The sequence below is a fragment of the Lates calcarifer genome, linkage group LG7_2 (genome assembly GCF_001640805.2).
Source record: "Lates calcarifer isolate ASB-BC8 linkage group LG7_2, TLL_Latcal_v3, whole genome shotgun sequence".
Taxonomy (NCBI): domain Eukaryota; kingdom Metazoa; phylum Chordata; class Actinopteri; family Centropomidae; genus Lates; species Lates calcarifer.
Genome location: NC_066854.1, coordinates 1,129,963 through 1,146,518, shown reverse-complemented (window position 1 = coordinate 1,146,518; position 16,556 = coordinate 1,129,963). Strand labels below are relative to the sequence as shown.

General features: G+C 45.8%; 3 protein-coding genes across 3 annotated transcripts; all 3 read left to right on the top strand.

The window, feature by feature from the left end:
* The first annotated feature begins 106 nt into the window (after nucleotides 1–106).
* si:ch211-114n24.6 (uncharacterized protein LOC795591 homolog) lies at nucleotides 107–2,993 on the top strand. Its single transcript, XM_018661254.2, has 4 exons — nucleotides 107–248; nucleotides 796–1,018; nucleotides 1,142–1,290; nucleotides 1,374–2,993. The coding sequence occupies exons 1-4, from the start codon at nucleotides 246–248 to the stop codon at nucleotides 2,352–2,354; spliced, it is 1,356 nt and encodes a 451-aa protein (XP_018516770.1). The 5' UTR covers nucleotides 107–245; the 3' UTR covers nucleotides 2,355–2,993.
* A 1,022-nt stretch (nucleotides 2,994–4,015) lies between these two features.
* On the top strand, nucleotides 4,016–6,982 carry LOC108873135 (tubulin alpha chain). Its single transcript, XM_018661261.2, has 4 exons — nucleotides 4,016–4,148; nucleotides 5,228–5,450; nucleotides 5,585–5,733; nucleotides 5,830–6,982. The coding sequence occupies exons 1-4, from the start codon at nucleotides 4,146–4,148 to the stop codon at nucleotides 6,802–6,804; spliced, it is 1,350 nt and encodes a 449-aa protein (XP_018516777.1). The 5' UTR covers nucleotides 4,016–4,145; the 3' UTR covers nucleotides 6,805–6,982.
* Nucleotides 6,983–7,113: 131 nt separating this feature from the next.
* On the top strand, nucleotides 7,114–16,164 carry rpgrb (retinitis pigmentosa GTPase regulator b). Its single transcript, XM_051065914.1, is given in 16 exon segments — nucleotides 7,114–7,795; nucleotides 8,581–8,736; nucleotides 9,489–9,614; nucleotides 9,791–9,883; nucleotides 10,632–10,694; nucleotides 10,792–10,950; nucleotides 11,052–11,201; nucleotides 11,287–11,445; nucleotides 11,642–11,797; nucleotides 11,877–12,001; nucleotides 12,092–12,283; nucleotides 12,365–12,551; nucleotides 12,699–12,793; nucleotides 12,913–12,972; nucleotides 14,012–15,697; nucleotides 15,699–16,164. Coding segments are annotated over 15 exon segments (3,672 nt in total). The 5' UTR covers nucleotides 7,114–7,795; nucleotides 8,581–8,705; the 3' UTR covers nucleotides 16,089–16,164.
* Nucleotides 16,165–16,556: the final 392 nt, after the last annotated feature.

Sequence of the window (16,556 nt, the reverse complement as noted above, 5' to 3'; positions counted from 1 at the left end):
ACAGTCGTTGTTCTTTAGATCTGTGCAGGGGAGCATGCCAGTAGATTTTCTTTTTTGTGTTCTTCCTGCTCATCTTTCATCGAAGGAGATGGTGTTTGCTTCTCCGGCTCCTCCAGTTACCACAACATGCCGGGCCGTTGCCTAGTGATGCTGTGCTATAAAGCAGCTTCTTGCACTCCTATCTGACACAACATCCCCAGCCACTCATCTCAGGTGAACAAGGGACTGCTTCAAGAGACGAAAACATGGTGAGGACTTTTATTTTGTGTTTTAGTTTCACATATGAGCTACATTTGATGAGTTGTGGAAAAAATCACCTCGGAAAGATAGACATGATAGATATCAACAAACTGTGTTATACCCATTAATTTGTATTTGGTCATTATAGCTAAAGAGGCAGTTTGTGACAGCACTGCTCTGTAGAACAGTCAAGTCACTTCATGGCATAATTGGCTTGTGAGGTATTTTTAATGTTTTTCCTTCTTATTTAAAGTGAAACACACTCTCTGATGTCTTTTTTTAAATGTTCCTGCAGCCAGTATTGAACACACTGTATGCCTGAGGGTGGGATCTCTAGTTTGTCTCAATGGGATCAAATGAAAGCTCCTCTTTTAGGAAAATACATCTTAGCACTAGGTTTAACACAAAATCTTAATTACTTTTTTATGGATCTGATGTTCCAGATTGGGATGCACTGTGTGGCCAGTTATAGTGATCTTTATTTTCTTTCATTTAAGAAGGCTCTGTAACTTTGTTTTAAGAAGTTCTTGACATCTGATCCACTTGTTCTTGCAGCGTGAATGTATCTCTGTCCATGTTGGCCAAGCTGGAGCCCAGATAGGCAATGCATGCTGGGAGCTGTATTGCCTGGAGCACGGCATCCAGCCGGACGGTCAGATGCCCAGCGACAAGACGATCGGAGGAGGAGACGACTCCTTCAACACCTTCTTCAGTGAGACTGGAGCTGGAAAACATGTTCCCAGAGCTGTGTTTGTGGACCTGGAGCCGACAGTCATCGGTAAGATCATAGGATTTCTTTGAAAGGAGAATAATAACAAATAGTCTGGGGATGTTTTCTTGGCTCAACAATTAACTGGATTTGGAAATGTTTGATAATGTTGTCAATGTTTCCCATTTACAGATGAGGTCCGTACTGGAACCTACCGACAGCTCTTCCACCCTGAGCAACTGATCACTGGAAAAGAAGATGCAGCCAACAACTACGCTCGTGGTCACTACACCATTGGCAAAGAGATCATTGACCTGGTTCTTGACAGGATTCGTAAACTGGTCAGTTTTCCTGCAAAAATGTCATATTTCAGTTCAGATTGTTAGAGTGTGGAAGGAAATCTGATATTTCATTTCTCCCGCAGGCTGACCAGTGCACAGGGCTCCAAGGTTTCCTCATCTTCCACTCCTTTGGAGGAGGAACCGGCTCTGGCTTCACCTCTCTGCTGATGGAGCGTCTCTCCGTCGACTACGGCAAAAAGTCCAAGCTGGAGTTTGCGATCTATCCAGCTCCTCAGGTGTCCACAGCTGTGGTGGAGCCCTACAACTCCATCCTGACCACCCACACCACCCTGGAGCACTCGGACTGCGCCTTCATGGTGGACAACGAGGCCATCTACGACATCTGCCGCAGGAACCTGGACATCGAGCGTCCCACCTACACCAACCTCAACAGGCTGATTGGACAGATCGTCTCCTCCATCACCGCCTCCCTGCGCTTCGACGGCGCCCTGAACGTGGACCTGACGGAGTTCCAGACCAACCTGGTGCCCTACCCTCGTATCCACTTCCCTCTGGCCACCTACGCCCCTGTCATCTCTGCAGAGAAGGCCTATCACGAGCAGTTATCAGTAGCAGAGATCACCAACGCCTGCTTCGAGCCAGCCAATCAGATGGTGAAGTGCGACCCTCGTCACGGCAAGTACATGGCCTGCTGCCTTTTATTCCGTGGTGACGTGGTGCCCAAAGACGTCAACTCGGCCATCGCCACCATCAAGACGAAGCGCACCATCCAGTTTGTGGACTGGTGTCCCACAGGCTTCAAGGTGGGCATCAACTACCAGCCTCCCACTGTGGTTCCTGGAGGAGACCTGGCCAAGGTGCAGAGGGCCGTGTGCATGCTGAGCAACACCACCGCCATCGCCGAGGCCTGGGCTCGACTGGACCACAAGTTCGACCTGATGTACGCCAAGAGGGCCTTCGTCCACTGGTACGTGGGAGAGGGGATGGAGGAGGGAGAGTTCTCGGAGGCCAGAGAGGACATGGCTGCCCTGGAGAAGGATTACGAAGAGGTGGGAACTGACACCCTTGGGGATGAAGGAGAAGAAGAGGGGGAGGAATATTAAATTGGAAATCAGCAAACAAAGCCAACACTTATTGTGTCTGTTTGGTGTCACTATGCTTCAAACAAACTAGGTTACATGTGTCATCTGACTGTTGTCCAGCTTTTAAACATGATAGAGGGACAAAACATGATTTTTTTTGTCTCTCATCTCAGATTAGTCTATTTTGGGAACTTACTAAAATTGTCAACCTCTCTTAAACAATCTGACAAAGACTTTGTTCGAAGCATACTGAGACCTTTTGTTTCAACTCATATTCATTCTTTTATGGTATCTAGTTTGAACTTTTACACGTCATTTTTCCTTGTGTGAAAATCCACAGGTCTGGTTGGCAGTAACTGTGACATTTAGCTGCAGTTAAAATGCAAATTCATGCTGTCTCAACAGGTGCTAAAATTCCTCCTGATCTTTGCCTCAGGAAACAGGAAACAGCTGCATTTTATAGTAAGAAGAGAGTAAGGAAAGACCAAATTCCAAATAATATAATATTCTATATTGAACAGATATTTATCAACATCAATCCCTGAATCATGTGCAAAATTCATGTCACGATCTGGAGCGATTAGGAGGAATTCTGTGTCAGCATATCATCTTTCATATATGTCTTTGTCTTGAAACAATAAACTGAGACATGTTTCCGTTGGTGTGCTTTGTTGTCAGTGTCTGATAACACAACACGGCCCTCAATCAGTCTGCACATTCATGCTCCACCTCAACTGATAAGCACTAAACTTAAATCTAATACCTCCTCACAGCCACACGCAATGCCTTACATAATGAAAATACTTGGGATTATAATTGGGATTATACCAGGGTTCTTTATGTTTGTATTCTCCCTTGCAGACTGAAAAATCACACATAAAACTTTGAGTTTAAGTGCCTTTCAGAGTATATTACAGTAACACAGCCTGTAGTCATGTTCCTTGTTGGGTAGAAAAACAGACAAAAGTTGTTGTGTTTTAGTTTCATGCTTTGTAGCAATAAAAGTAATTGTTGTACTGCTATTTTTATGAATACAATTACTTGACAATTAAACTGTGAGTTTTAGTCCCAACAGTCCAAAACCTTAAAATACGTCAGTCTTTAATTGTAATGTCATCTGTTCATGTCCTCATCTGACAACTGCCGCAGACGCAAAAGGAATTTCTGAAAGGCATAAATAATAAATCTAACCAACTTTAAAAAATAAACAAATCAATCAATAAAAAATGGATTGTTGTGATAGTATTGCTCTGCAGGAGGCTGATCAGTCCTATATTCTGGTGTTTCTGGCATCACCAATCAATTATTTTTTTAATTGACTAACTCATCCACACATTTTATGCCACTTAATTAGGTCCAGATCACATTAATTGACTAATTATATTATTAGAAATCACTAAACAACTGGGAAGTGCTGACAAAATGTGCTATAAATGTCAATAAATACATGTACTCAATAAATATATGTAAACCTTATTGTTCCTATTCTTATTCTGTGAAAAAGGTATTAAATTATATCCCATGTTGTTTTTTAAAAAGTCTTTAAAAGTCTTAAATTACATTTGTTGAGCACTGACTGCAGTAACCTTGTCCCTCAGATGATGCAGCTAAACTGTAAGCTTCCTTTTTTGGGCTGTACTTGAATGCAGCACAGGCTAACGTCCGCTCCCGCCGACAGGAAATTCAAACTGCCCCTTTGGCCCCGCCCCTCGAAAAGCTATAAATACCATCAGCTTCACTTCCTCCCTTCAGTACTGCCTTCAGCTGCCGATACTTCAACGTCGGTGAGAAGGAGAAAAACAGTCAGACAAAATGGTGAGTATTTAAGTTAAAACACTTTTTAAAAATCGTATTCTGTGTTTTAGATCATCGGTTAAAGACTGTCTATTGTTGCTGTTAAAAATGAAGCATTTTTTTGTTTCAAATGCTGTTTTCCGGACATTAAATGATACGTATTTAAATGTAGAACAGCTCATATGTAGATTTAAAATTGCGTATAATCGTTTAAATGTCATTAAATAGACGTAAAGTCGTCTGTCTGTAATGATCCCGCCTGTGTGTGCGTATCGTTAATATGACGTGGAACGAGGCCAAAGTACTGGCGCAGTTTCAAAAAAATGGCCGACAAAATCCCCGTTAAATCGTTAAACTTATTCATCTTGTTAATTTAAAAGAAATAATAATTCAGATAGCTTGTAGAAGACCGCGTGGACCATGCGGCCGGTGTTAGTGCGGGAACTGAGAGTGAAACGGTTATTTCCGAGTGTGAGCTGGTAGGCGCCATCAGATAACGCCCTGTCCGTGAATGTAACACAAAGGTAGTGCTTTGCAGGGAGTGAGCAGTGTGGGGGGGCAGAGAGGAGGACCTCCTCCTGCCGGTGTGGGGGGTTTACGTTCCTCCCTGTTTTTTTTAACTGATCAGCTGCTGTTCAGTCTCAGTTTGGAGGGAGGGGGGCAGAGTTAACCCCCCACAGGTCATGTGACTCAGCAGGGATGATTCATCAGGTCTGCACAAAGACTTCACCTGAGGCTCAGGACTGAATAAATGTTCCTCTAAACACCTGAAGTAGACACTGATGTTGGTATTAAAGACCTTAAAATGTCCTTAAGTTATATATCAGCCATTCTTCTTTTTTTTCTTTAATTGACTCTTAACTGAATCGGATGAAGACGTTTCTGTGCTGTGATGTTTCCTTGAATAAAAATAAAACCAGGGCGTATCATGGCGACAGGTTCAGGCTCTGAGGAGCTGATGTGTGATCTGGGTCAGTGTCTTCACTGCTTAGATAAAACTGAACAAACTAACAGAGACACAGTGTGAACTGGTTCATGGTGTCTGAGCCTCTGTATTTTTATTTTTTTTAACTGATCGTTGTTCCCTTGTGTTTCTGCAGCGTGAGTGTATTTCTATGCACGTCGGCCAGGCCGGCACCCAGATGGGCAATGCATGCTGGGAGCTGTATTGCCTGGAGCACGGCATCCAGCCGGACGGTCAGATGCCCAGCGACAAGACGATCGGAGGAGGAGACGACTCCTTCAACACCTTCTTCAGTGAGACTGGAGCTGGAAAACATGTTCCCAGAGCTGTGTTTGTGGACCTGGAGCCGACAGTCATCGGTAAACACTCACTTTACTCTAGTTTCACTATTTAATTTTTTCTTAGTAACTGTTTGGGGTATTTTTTCACTGAAAATACGACTAAACAGATTTTTGAAGCATCAGGATGAACCCGTTTTCTCGTTGCTCCTCAGATGAAGTTCGAACTGGAACCTACCGACAGCTCTTCCACCCTGAGCAGCTGATCACCGGGAAGGAAGACGCCGCCAACAACTACGCTCGTGGTCACTACACGGTCGGAAAGGAGATCATCGACCTGGTTCTGGACAGGACTCGTAAGCTGGTGAGTTCAAGTCCTCAGTGTTTTAATGTTTTAAACTGAGGAAGCACAGGAGTCATGTGGCGTGACGACGTGTTAAAACCTCGATCTCTCCCGCAGGCCGACCAGTGCACAGGGCTCCAAGGTTTCCTCATCTTCCACTCCTTTGGAGGAGGAACCGGCTCTGGCTTCACCTCTCTGCTGATGGAGCGTCTCTCCGTCGACTACGGCAAAAAGTCCAAGCTGGAGTTTGCGGTTTACCCGGCTCCTCAGGTGTCCACGGCCGTGGTGGAGCCCTACAACTCCATCCTGACCACCCACACCACCCTGGAGCACTCGGACTGCGCCTTCATGGTGGACAACGAGGCCATCTACGACATCTGCCGCAGGAACCTGGACATCGAGCGTCCCACCTACACCAACCTCAACAGGCTGATTGGACAGATCGTCTCCTCCATCACCGCCTCCCTGCGCTTCGACGGCGCCCTGAACGTGGACCTGACGGAGTTCCAGACCAACCTGGTGCCCTACCCTCGCATCCACTTCCCTCTGGCCACCTACGCCCCTGTCATCTCTGCAGAGAAGGCCTATCACGAGCAGCTCTCTGTCGCTGACATCACCAACGCCTGCTTCGAGCCGGCCAATCAGATGGTGAAGTGCGACCCTCGTCACGGCAAGTACATGGCCTGCTGCCTCCTGTACCGCGGAGACGTGGTGCCCAAAGACGTCAACTCGGCCATCGCCACCATCAAGACGAAGCGCAGCATCCAGTTTGTGGACTGGTGTCCCACAGGCTTCAAGGTGGGCATCAACTACCAGCCTCCCACCGTGGTTCCTGGAGGAGACCTGGCCAAGGTGCAGAGGGCCGTGTGCATGCTGAGCAACACCACCGCCATTGCCGAGGCCTGGGCTCGACTGGACCACAAGTTCGACCTGATGTACGCCAAGAGGGCCTTCGTCCACTGGTACGTGGGAGAGGGGATGGAGGAGGGAGAGTTCTCGGAGGCCAGAGAGGACATGGCCGCCCTGGAGAAGGATTACGAAGAGGTGGGAACCGACAGCGTCGGGGAGGAGGACGAAGGAGAGGAGTACTAGATCGCCGAAACACCTGTTCATCGCTCCACTGGTCCCACAAAGACCAGCTCAACACCAAAGAGTGTTACTGCGACGCTGTCTGGACTCACTCCTTTCAGTTCTGCACATTCCAGTCGACCATCATGAGTTTCCTGCCTCATTTTACATTGATCCAAACTAATAAAGACCATGAAGTTTATTCTTTGTCCTGTGTTTACTCTTCAGCAGCAGATGAACTGGTCAGGCTTCTTCTTCATGGAGAAACTGGAAGCTTCAGTTCCAGCAGAAAAGTTAAAGACAGAGTTGTGTTAGTGTCAGGACCAGAGGTAAGAGAAAGTAAGAGTCAGGAAAAGACCAGAAAATGAGTCATTTTTGTTTGAATAAATGATTAAGATGAAAAATAAAGTAAATGAATTGATAGTTTCATGTCCAGCAGCAGGTAATCAGGTGGTGTTTTAGTATTTCTGTGAGGAAACTCAGATTTTTGTTGTTTCAGTTCAGGACTGAATGGAAATCAGTTAATCTTCTCATGTCAGAGGAACCAGTGATTTATTTTTACTCCTTTTTAAATAGTTTCTACTGGACACAGCTCAGACTGTTTCATACAGGATTTAACTGTAATAACCCTTTAATTAGAAACAGTCTTGTTTCTGTCTCTAAAACTTCAGCCTGTGATTTTAAAATCAGATGAAGCTCTAATGACTGAACTGTTCTGGGAGCAGATTAAAGCTCCATTATGTTTCTGAGGTTTTAATCTCAGGAGCTGGGAGCTGATGTCTAAACTGTTTGTTGCCTAATTCTGGAGCAGGTTAAGTCCTGGAGCAGCAGCAGCAGGGTCAGACAGTGCAGTGTTTCTGGAGTAAGCCCGCTGAGAATCATGGGAGAGAGCCGAGTGTTTTATTTCTGGGTCAGAACTCGAGGAACAAACTAAGGAGGGAACATGGATTTGTCTTTCTGTGGCATGATGGGAAGGTTCGAGGAGACGAGGCCCAACAGTCACAGCCTGTTTGAGGTAAAGTCTTGAATGTTATTATCAGTATGTGACAACATTATGACAGGATTCCTACAGAGACGGGGTCCCGCAGGTGGACCCTGACAGCATGGGCTTGGTCGGGCTGGAGAAGCTGAAGTGTGGCTGCTTCACCAGTGATCACTGGGGAATCTACTGTAGATTCTCTGCTGAGTAGAAATGAAATGCTAAAAAACTAGAAGGTGTAAGTGTCCTGTCTCAAAATGCACAGTTTTCTCTCATCTAAATACACTTAGTTTATTAGCTGCACCTGAATAAAACTAATACAATCTAATACAACAGTCCTGCACTAAATTAGGGTTGCACAGGTTATTTATTCTTTCTCAATTAAAAAACATCAAAAAAGACAATGTCTTCAAATTGCTGGTTGATTTTATTTTGATTCAATAAACCCTGTGAACTGAAACCACACGACAAACATCTGAAATGTGACAAAACTACACTGTTTTTTTTCACATGCCAAAAAGGCTGGAAACCACTCATTCATCTGTGACAATGTGTTGTACTTTGTATGATTATCATCATTGTTTAAAATGTAAATAAATGTGAAATCTTTATCTGATAAGTTACTTGTAACCATAAATAATAAATTGAATTTAGTGGAGTATAAAGGAGCATAAAATGTAAAATACTACTACATAAAATACTACAGTACCTAAAAACAGTATCTAAAAATTGTATACAAGTACAGTACTTCAGTGAATGTACTTCCTTACTTTTTACTACTGAAAAAGTAACAAAAAACAAACACGTCCTGTCCCTTTAAGCAAGACACAGCCAGCGCCGTAACCTAGGAGACGTTTTGTTTACTTCCGGGTTGTCCGAGTCGAAAACAAGAGGGGCACCAAACACGCCCACGACACCGAGCAAAGCGGATTAAAGTCCCGCAGAGATGGCAGGGGAGGCTGAGGACGAGATACCAGGTCGGTAACGATCACTACCTCATTACTGCAGACTCTCTGAGTCCGTTACTAACCGTTTAAAATATAAAATGTCAGTTAGCCAACATCAGGCGGCTAATTAACGGTCCAGGTTGTTGCTGTTAGCTTCTGCTTTAGCCGGCATGCTAACCGAAAATAAACCGTTCATCATTCACTTTCTCCGCTTTAATCTGCCCGTTATTAATATATTCAGCTTGTTTAATCCTCATGACTGGTTTAGCTGCTCACTGTAATTGTTATTTACATTTTTCTTCTCTCTTCTCCCTCATTGTGAAGTACTGTAAAAGTTCGTTTTGAAACGTGCTCTGTAATTAAATGTTAACACGGTTTGTGTTGGTTTAAAACCCTCACATCAGTGTATCATAATGATTATATCTGTTGGCTTAGTTGACGTACACTTGCTAAAGACTGTAAAGTAACATTAGTTTTGGATTGGCAGATAATGGATGAAGCTGTTGACTATTATTAATGAACAGATTCAATATGTTACGTAAGAAATATAAGATTCAAAGATTATAGTTGATCTCAGCAGTGAAAGGAAGAAAAAGAGTTTAGCTGAGGTGAATCAGCAACTATTTTGATTATCAATTAATTGTTTAAAGTCGTTTTAAAGGCAAAAATACCAAAGTTTAGATGGTTAACAAATTACTTTCTGATGGTTTATGGACACGGGATTGATTGATCAATCGTTAAAATAATCATTTTGCCTTTTTACTGGTTTTCTTTTCTAACAGAATCAGGAGCAGTTTTCACTTTTGGAAAGAGTAAATTTGCTGAAAATGTCCCCAGTAAGTTCTGGCTTAAAAATGACGTCCCTCTCAAAATAGCTTGTGGGGACGAACATACCGCCTTAATAACAGGTAAGTTTCCATCTGTGCTGGAAATGTGTTGAAAACTTTTACAGTACAGTATCTGAGTTTTACCCTGACACGTTTTCCTCTTGTTTACCATGAAACATAATTTACTGATGTAATTTATCACTGCAAACTAAAAACCCCACTCAGCCTGTCAGATTGTTTTTTCTTCATCTCCACAGAAAATGGGAAACTCTTCATGTTCGGCAGCAACAACTGGGGCCAGCTCGGTCTGGGGTCCAAACTGACTGTGAAAAAGCCAACATGTGTCAAAGGTCGGTCTTTACACAGCTCTCAGTTCCCTGTTTTAGTCTGGAAAGGACGAGTATTGTGTGTTAGTGCTGCCACTGACAGCTGCCTTCAGCGTCCTCAAGGAGACGTGAGGAGGGAGTCCCTCAGAGGAGGAGACGCCTCCTTCAGCCAGGACAGGAAACTATTTTTAGTCACTAGTCTTAAATAAAAAGCTCTGAACCCACAAAAACATCTGACAGACAGAAAATGTTGAGATGAGTTCATAGAGCAGGCTAATTTCAGACTCAGTGAGGAAACTCAGAGATTTGTTACAACTGTAATCCCAATCTGGAGGGTCCATAATCTGCTCTAATCTAGAGACACAGAGGGAGACAGAGAGACTAAAGTCATGGAAAATGATACAGAGATGAGGAGGCTTAAATAACGAGACAAACTCCCATCATCTGATTCTTTAAACCTTTAGCTTGTTCTAGATTTTAGGTGCAAATTGATTTTGTAATTATTTTTTTAAATATATAAAAGTATAAATTTAGTTGGGAGATGATTTCAAAGGTTCTCTTGTTATCATGGGCTCACATGTTGACAGATCTGGGTCCAAAGCAAATTGGCGTCCTCTTATGAAGACCCTGTGGGATGGTTGACAGCACAGGGAAAAGCTAAATGTCAAACTTAAAGGTCTTTTGTCAACTACCATGTTTGTGCAGTCGTGGTTGTGTAAAGATAAATAAATACACAGACTTGTTTATTAAAATGTCATTGATGTGATTTCAGCTCTGAAGTCTGAGAAAGTTCAGCTTGTGGCCTGTGGCAGAAACCACACCCTCATCTGCACCGGTCAGTGAATCCTGGAGGATTTAGATTCAGTTAAAGATGAATTTTATGTCTTTGGCGTCTCGCTCAGTTTTTCCTTTCCTCTGTGTTTCCCCTGCAGCTCAGGGAAAAGTGTACGCCTCAGGTGGGAACAGTGAGGGTCAGCTGGGGCTCGGCGACTGCGAGGAGAGGACGGCGTTTCAGAGAGTCGATTTCTTTGATTCGCACGGGCCGATCAAAATGCTCGCTGCCGGCTCAAACACCTCAGCTGCTCTCACAGGTCAGACCCAGACACTGCCTCTGACCTTCTCCAAAAATCTTCTAACTCTGGACATTGTCAGCACATACACATAAATGCTTGTGTGTGTGATCCCATCACAGAGAGCGGTAAGCTGTTCATGTGGGGTGACAACACGGAGGGTCAGATTGGTCTGGGGAAGGAGAGTCACGCCTCCTCGCCACAGGAAATCAGCGTGGGGCAGCCGATCAGCTGGGTGTCCTGTGGATACTACCACTCTGCCTTAGTGACAGGTGAGCAGAGTGTGTGTGAATTATGTGTGTTTAGTGCAGGCTTTTAGTTTTAGTTGTGTTAAAAGCGTCCTCCTCTGTGTCTCAGTGGACGGAGCTCTGTACACGTTTGGCGAGCGCGACAGCGGCAAACTGGGTCTGGGCACCGACCAGCTGCCCCGACACCGAGTCCCTCAGCTGGTGAAGAGCATCAAGGAGCCGGTGACGCAGGTGGCCTGTGGGGGCGGACACACTGTGGCTCTTACAGGTAACAGCAAAGATGAGTTATTATACATGTCTGACAATGATAGGAGCAGAGCTTTTTTATTAAAGAGGTTTAACCAGGAACATCAGCATATATTAATACCAGACTGTGTGTGTGTGACTTTCAGTGGTGGGAGAAGTAATCAGATACTTTACACGATTACACAAACACTCTTGTCTGTTTCTTCCATCTCTCCCAGAGGATGACGTGTACACGTTCGGCCTCGGTCAGTTCGGACAGCTCGGCCACGGGACGTTTATTTTCGAGTCTCGGCTGCCGCGTGTGGTCGAACACTTCAAGAAGGGTCGTGTCTGTCAGGTGGCCTGTGGAGAGAATCACACCGCTGTCATCACTGGTAAATATTTATTTTTACCTGTCCTCTCTTTCACCGCCAGACAAACAGACTGAGATGCTGCTGTTGTGTTTGTTATTAGACGGCGGTTTGCTGTACACGTTTGGAGACGGCAGACATGGCAAACTGGGCCTGGGAGAAGAAAACTTCACCAACCAGTTCAAACCAACTCTGTGTCCCCGCTTCCTCAAGTATAACGTTCAGGCAGTGGGTGTTTGCTCCTTTCATTTGGCTCCTGATGTTGTGAGTAATTCAGCAATTTTTAAAGTGATGGATAAAAAATGTTGGTGTGTCCAGGCTGTGTGCGGCGGCTGTCACATGGTGGTGTTGGCTCGGCCGAGGGATCAGAGCTGCGGCGATGTGACGCTGGAGGAGGACGACGTGACGGAGGATTACCTGGAGAAGCCGTACGTGGAGCTGCTGGGGGACACGGGCGACTCCTCCACCCTGCAGAGGAGCCTCTCCGCCCGGGTTCGCAGGAGGGAGAGGGTGAGAGCACGGACGCTGGATTCATCCACACTGACTTTATATTTGTCTCTACCATGTGACTCTGCTGATGTTTCTCCACAGGAGCGATCTCCAGATCAGTTCGGCGCCATGTTCCGCACTCTGCCCACCATGACGCCCAGCTACCTCCACCCGCCGCCGCCCGTCTCCAGCCAGACCATCCCGCCCAGGCTGCCTCCGGCTGAGCTGAGGCACGGGAAGGTTCCCAACGGCACCCACAAACACGGGAGCCCGGGGTCAAAGAAAAAGGGTACCTACCTCACCTCCACCTCCTCCTCCTTCAAAATATATAAACGCTCTGACACCCTGGGATCAAACCAGGCAGCATCAGGAAAAATGTGGTACACAGTTAGACCTGATTGGACTAACATGGCGTCCCTCTTTTCTGTCTCGTCAGCGCAGGCAGGGGGCGAGACAGACAGCGCTGCTGAGAGCCTGACTGACACCGACAGCGTTAAAGGCCTGGGAGAAACCACTGACTTCCTCAACATGGTGAGAGACGTGCCGCTCCCAGGGACACTGCTTTTCTTTGACCTCTGACCTCCACGTGGACGGCAGAGGATTACTGTCAGTAGTTTCTGCTCATTTCCTCCTTTCTCTCCTCCTGATAGACACATGTGATGAAGATGGATCCTGGTGATAAAACACTCACTCTGTCTCCAGTTCAGAAGGTAACTCAGACACTTCGTCTGTCACAGTCAAACACGAGAGAAGGGAACTTTTGCTAAAGGTAGATTTGGTAAAGTGGCAACAGGCAACTTCTGCCCCCTCGTGTTTCCAAACGGTATTAATGTGGCAAAGAAGGATAGAATAAGTTTAGATTAGCGAGAGGACAGGGAATCATCGGTTTGTTTCTGACTGTTATCATTGGTGTTAGCAGACATGGTTATTGTCCAAAGCAAGAAACAACCAGAATCTGATCTCAGAGCCAGAGTAAACACCTGGTTGTATTAATAAGTAGCAGGTTTAGTAACTGACTGATCCAGTAGAAATAAAACCAGCTGACTGTTGGTTTGAATCCTCTGAGGTCCTGGAACTCTCTCCATTGTCAAATCCTGGTTGGCTGTAAAAATCCCAGAGGAAAAGACCAGGAAAAGAACTCTCTCCATCAAGTTTCACCTTCTGTGACTCGAGAGGGCGAGGGAGTCAACAGCGAGGCTCCACAGTTACTGGAACTGTTCCACAGGCAGACGTCTCCTCTACCTGGGGGAAACTACCAGTAGCTACCAGGAGAAACAGAAGCTCTGTCCTCTCTCTGTTCTGGTTGATCAGTGGCAGAGGAACTTCCTTTGTGCCGTAAATCGAGCCTTAATTTCACAAAAATTCACACCTGCCAGAAAGAGAAGCTCATAGGGAACCAGTCTAAGCTGCAATGGAGTTATTATCATAACGAGCAGTTAAAACAAAAAGTTGTCCTGTTGCCACTTTAAAAACATGTTGCACAGTTTTTACTCCACAAACGTTTTCCATCAGGATGATATCTGTGGTTGTTTCCATCTTCTTTACACACAGTTCATCAGTTAGTCATGTGACATATTTACATCAGCTTTAATATAAAGTAAAACAACATTTAGTTCTGCTGTGTTCTCACTACCTTCCCTCCTCTCATTCTGTTTTCCATTATTCTCTCATTAATTACCTCATGTCTCTGTCTCTTTCTAATGCATGCCTCTTTTTCATCCTCTTCTTGCTTTCTCGTGCCGGGCGTAGAGGAAGGGTAAGCATGGTAAGACCGTTATAGGACAGAAAGAGAACCAAACAAAGGAGAGAAAGCTCTCGAAAGAGAGTAGTTTCTCCTCAACCTCCCCGTCTCGTAAGAGCGAGACCGCCTCTGCTCGCCAGGCGCTGCCCACCGAGCTCCTGAGGAGCCACAGCGCTCACTCTCTGGCCTCTCGCAGTCCACAGAGACTTAAGACAACAAGCCAGAACAAAGAGAATCTGATTATGTCCATGGAGGAGCTGGAGAAGAGACCCAGTAAGAACAAAGCTCTGAGTGTAGGGGACATCAGGAAGGCAGCGTCTAAGCAGCGTCCCAGGCCAGCTCAGGGTAAAAGCCAGCTGATAGAGGTCAGCAGGAAGCAGGTGCAAGGCTCCAAACAAAGTCCTGAAATAAAAAGGACAGCTTCAGGTGGCAGCTCTGAACCTGCAGGGGCCAAAGTGAAGCAAGTGCAGGCTAAACCTGTGAGAGGCAAACCGACAGTCGTGCAAAGTCAACGTGCAGCAGTTAGCTCACCAGGTAAACGCAGTCACAGGGACTCACCTGGCTTTCACCTGAGTGACGAGGAAAGCACGAGTAGCTCCCGACTGGTTTCTGAGGTGAAAAGACACTCCAAATCTAAAGAGGAGGCAGATTTATCCAAAAAATCAAAGAATGAAAAAAACAAAAAAGAGGCTCAGTCAAAAAAAGAGTCCAAAGTTAAAGAGGCGTCAGGTCTCGGCCTGCTCGCTGGAGCTGCCTCACTCGCAGCCGGATCGGTGTTAGCGCACGAGGTGGCGTCCAGAGGCCGTGTTAGCTCACCATCACCATCCCCGTCTGACAGCAGCCGTGGCGTCCTGAGAGGCAGGAAATCAAGGAGCGACGAATCAGAATCCTACGCCGCAGATTTCAGCAACAAGTCGGCCGTCAGCATCAACATCATACCTGCACCTGAGAGTCCTGAGGTGAGCACGAGTCAGGACGAGAAGGGAACAAGTCAGGATGAAAGTGAGGAGCAGACAGACTCTGCAGCTGCCAAACAGCAGGAGGAGGAGGATGAAGATGAGGAGGGGCAGAGAACGAGTGCAGATGTGAGCGAGGAGGAAGAAGAAGAGGAGGAGGAGGAGGAGGAGGAAGAGAGCGTTAAGAAAGTCACAGAGGAAGAAGATGACAGCGACACTCTTCAGCCAGAGGATAAGTCAGAAACTGATGCAGATGAGGAGGAAGAGGAGAGCGCTGCTGAGGAAGAGGAGGAGGAGGAGGAAGAGGAGGAAGAAAGCAGAACAGCAGGAAGTGAAAGTGAGACTGAAGAGAAAGAGAGCAAAGGAGGAGACGCAGAGGAGGAGGAGGAGGAGGAGGAAGGGTCAAGTCATGACACAGAAAGCAAGGGAAGAGAGACTGAAGACGAGGAGGAGGAAGGTGAGGAAGAAGAGGGAGATTTGGAGAGTGAGGGCGAGGAAGAGGAGGGTGAAAGTGAGTCTTTAAAGTCTTCAGAGGAGGGTGAGAGTGAGGGAGAAGAGGAGGAGGAAGAGGAGGAAAAGGAGAGTAGTGCTGAGGAGGAGAGTAGTGAGGAAGAAGAGAGTGAAGAGGAGGAGGAAAGTGAAGCGCAGGAAGAGGAAGGAAAAGAGGAAGAGGAGGAGAGTGAGAGTGAGGAGGAGGAAGAAGAGGAAGAGGAGGAGGAAGAAGAGGAGGAGGAGGGGAGAAGAAGAAGAAGAAGAGGAGGAGGAGGAGGAGGAAGAAGAAAAAGAAGAGGAGGAGGAGGGGGAAGAAGAAGAAGAAGAGGAACAAAAAAGCGAGGAAGAGGAGGAGGAGGAGGAAGAGGAGGAAGAAAGCAGAACAGCAGGAAGTGAAAGTGAGACTGAAGAGAAAGAGAGCAAAGGAGGAGACGAAGAGGCTGAGGAGGAAGAGGATGATGATGATGAGGAGGAGGAAGAAGAAGAAGAGGAGGAGGAGGAGGAGGAGGAAGAGGTCAAGAAAGTCAAAAGACAAAGTACTAAATCTAAACAGAGGTCAGGGGTCAAAGGTCAGGCGGCGGGGGAGTCAGAGGAGTTCTGGGGTGATGTTTTACCTCAGTACCTCAACCTGAAATAAGCCATCAGTTACATTATTGATCAAGCTGCCCATTCATTTCTCGATTCACTGTTTGATCTGTGAAAAGTCAGAAAGTCTCTTTTCTATCTTTACACCTTCATGATCAGAGAAGAGTGAACAATGCCTGAAAGAAGCTGCAGGTGTTGTTCTCACCTGAATTAATGATTTAAAGATTAAAGATTTTACCAAAATGTTCACATCAGCTGATTTGTATTATATCAGGGTTGTTTCCTGATTGAGGTTTACCTGAACTTTCTGCTCAGATTTTTGAGAATATTTGAGGCCTGTGTTCATGCTCATCCTGGATGAACCTGTTTACAGGCTGATACATCCTGTGCTTTCTGCTCCTGCAGGAACCACTCACACACTGTGCCTTTCTGCTCATGCTCATCACATCATCTCACTTCTGATCAGTGTATTTCTGAGCTGCTTGTCGAGCTTCTTCTTTCCCTGATGTTTCATCCTGAA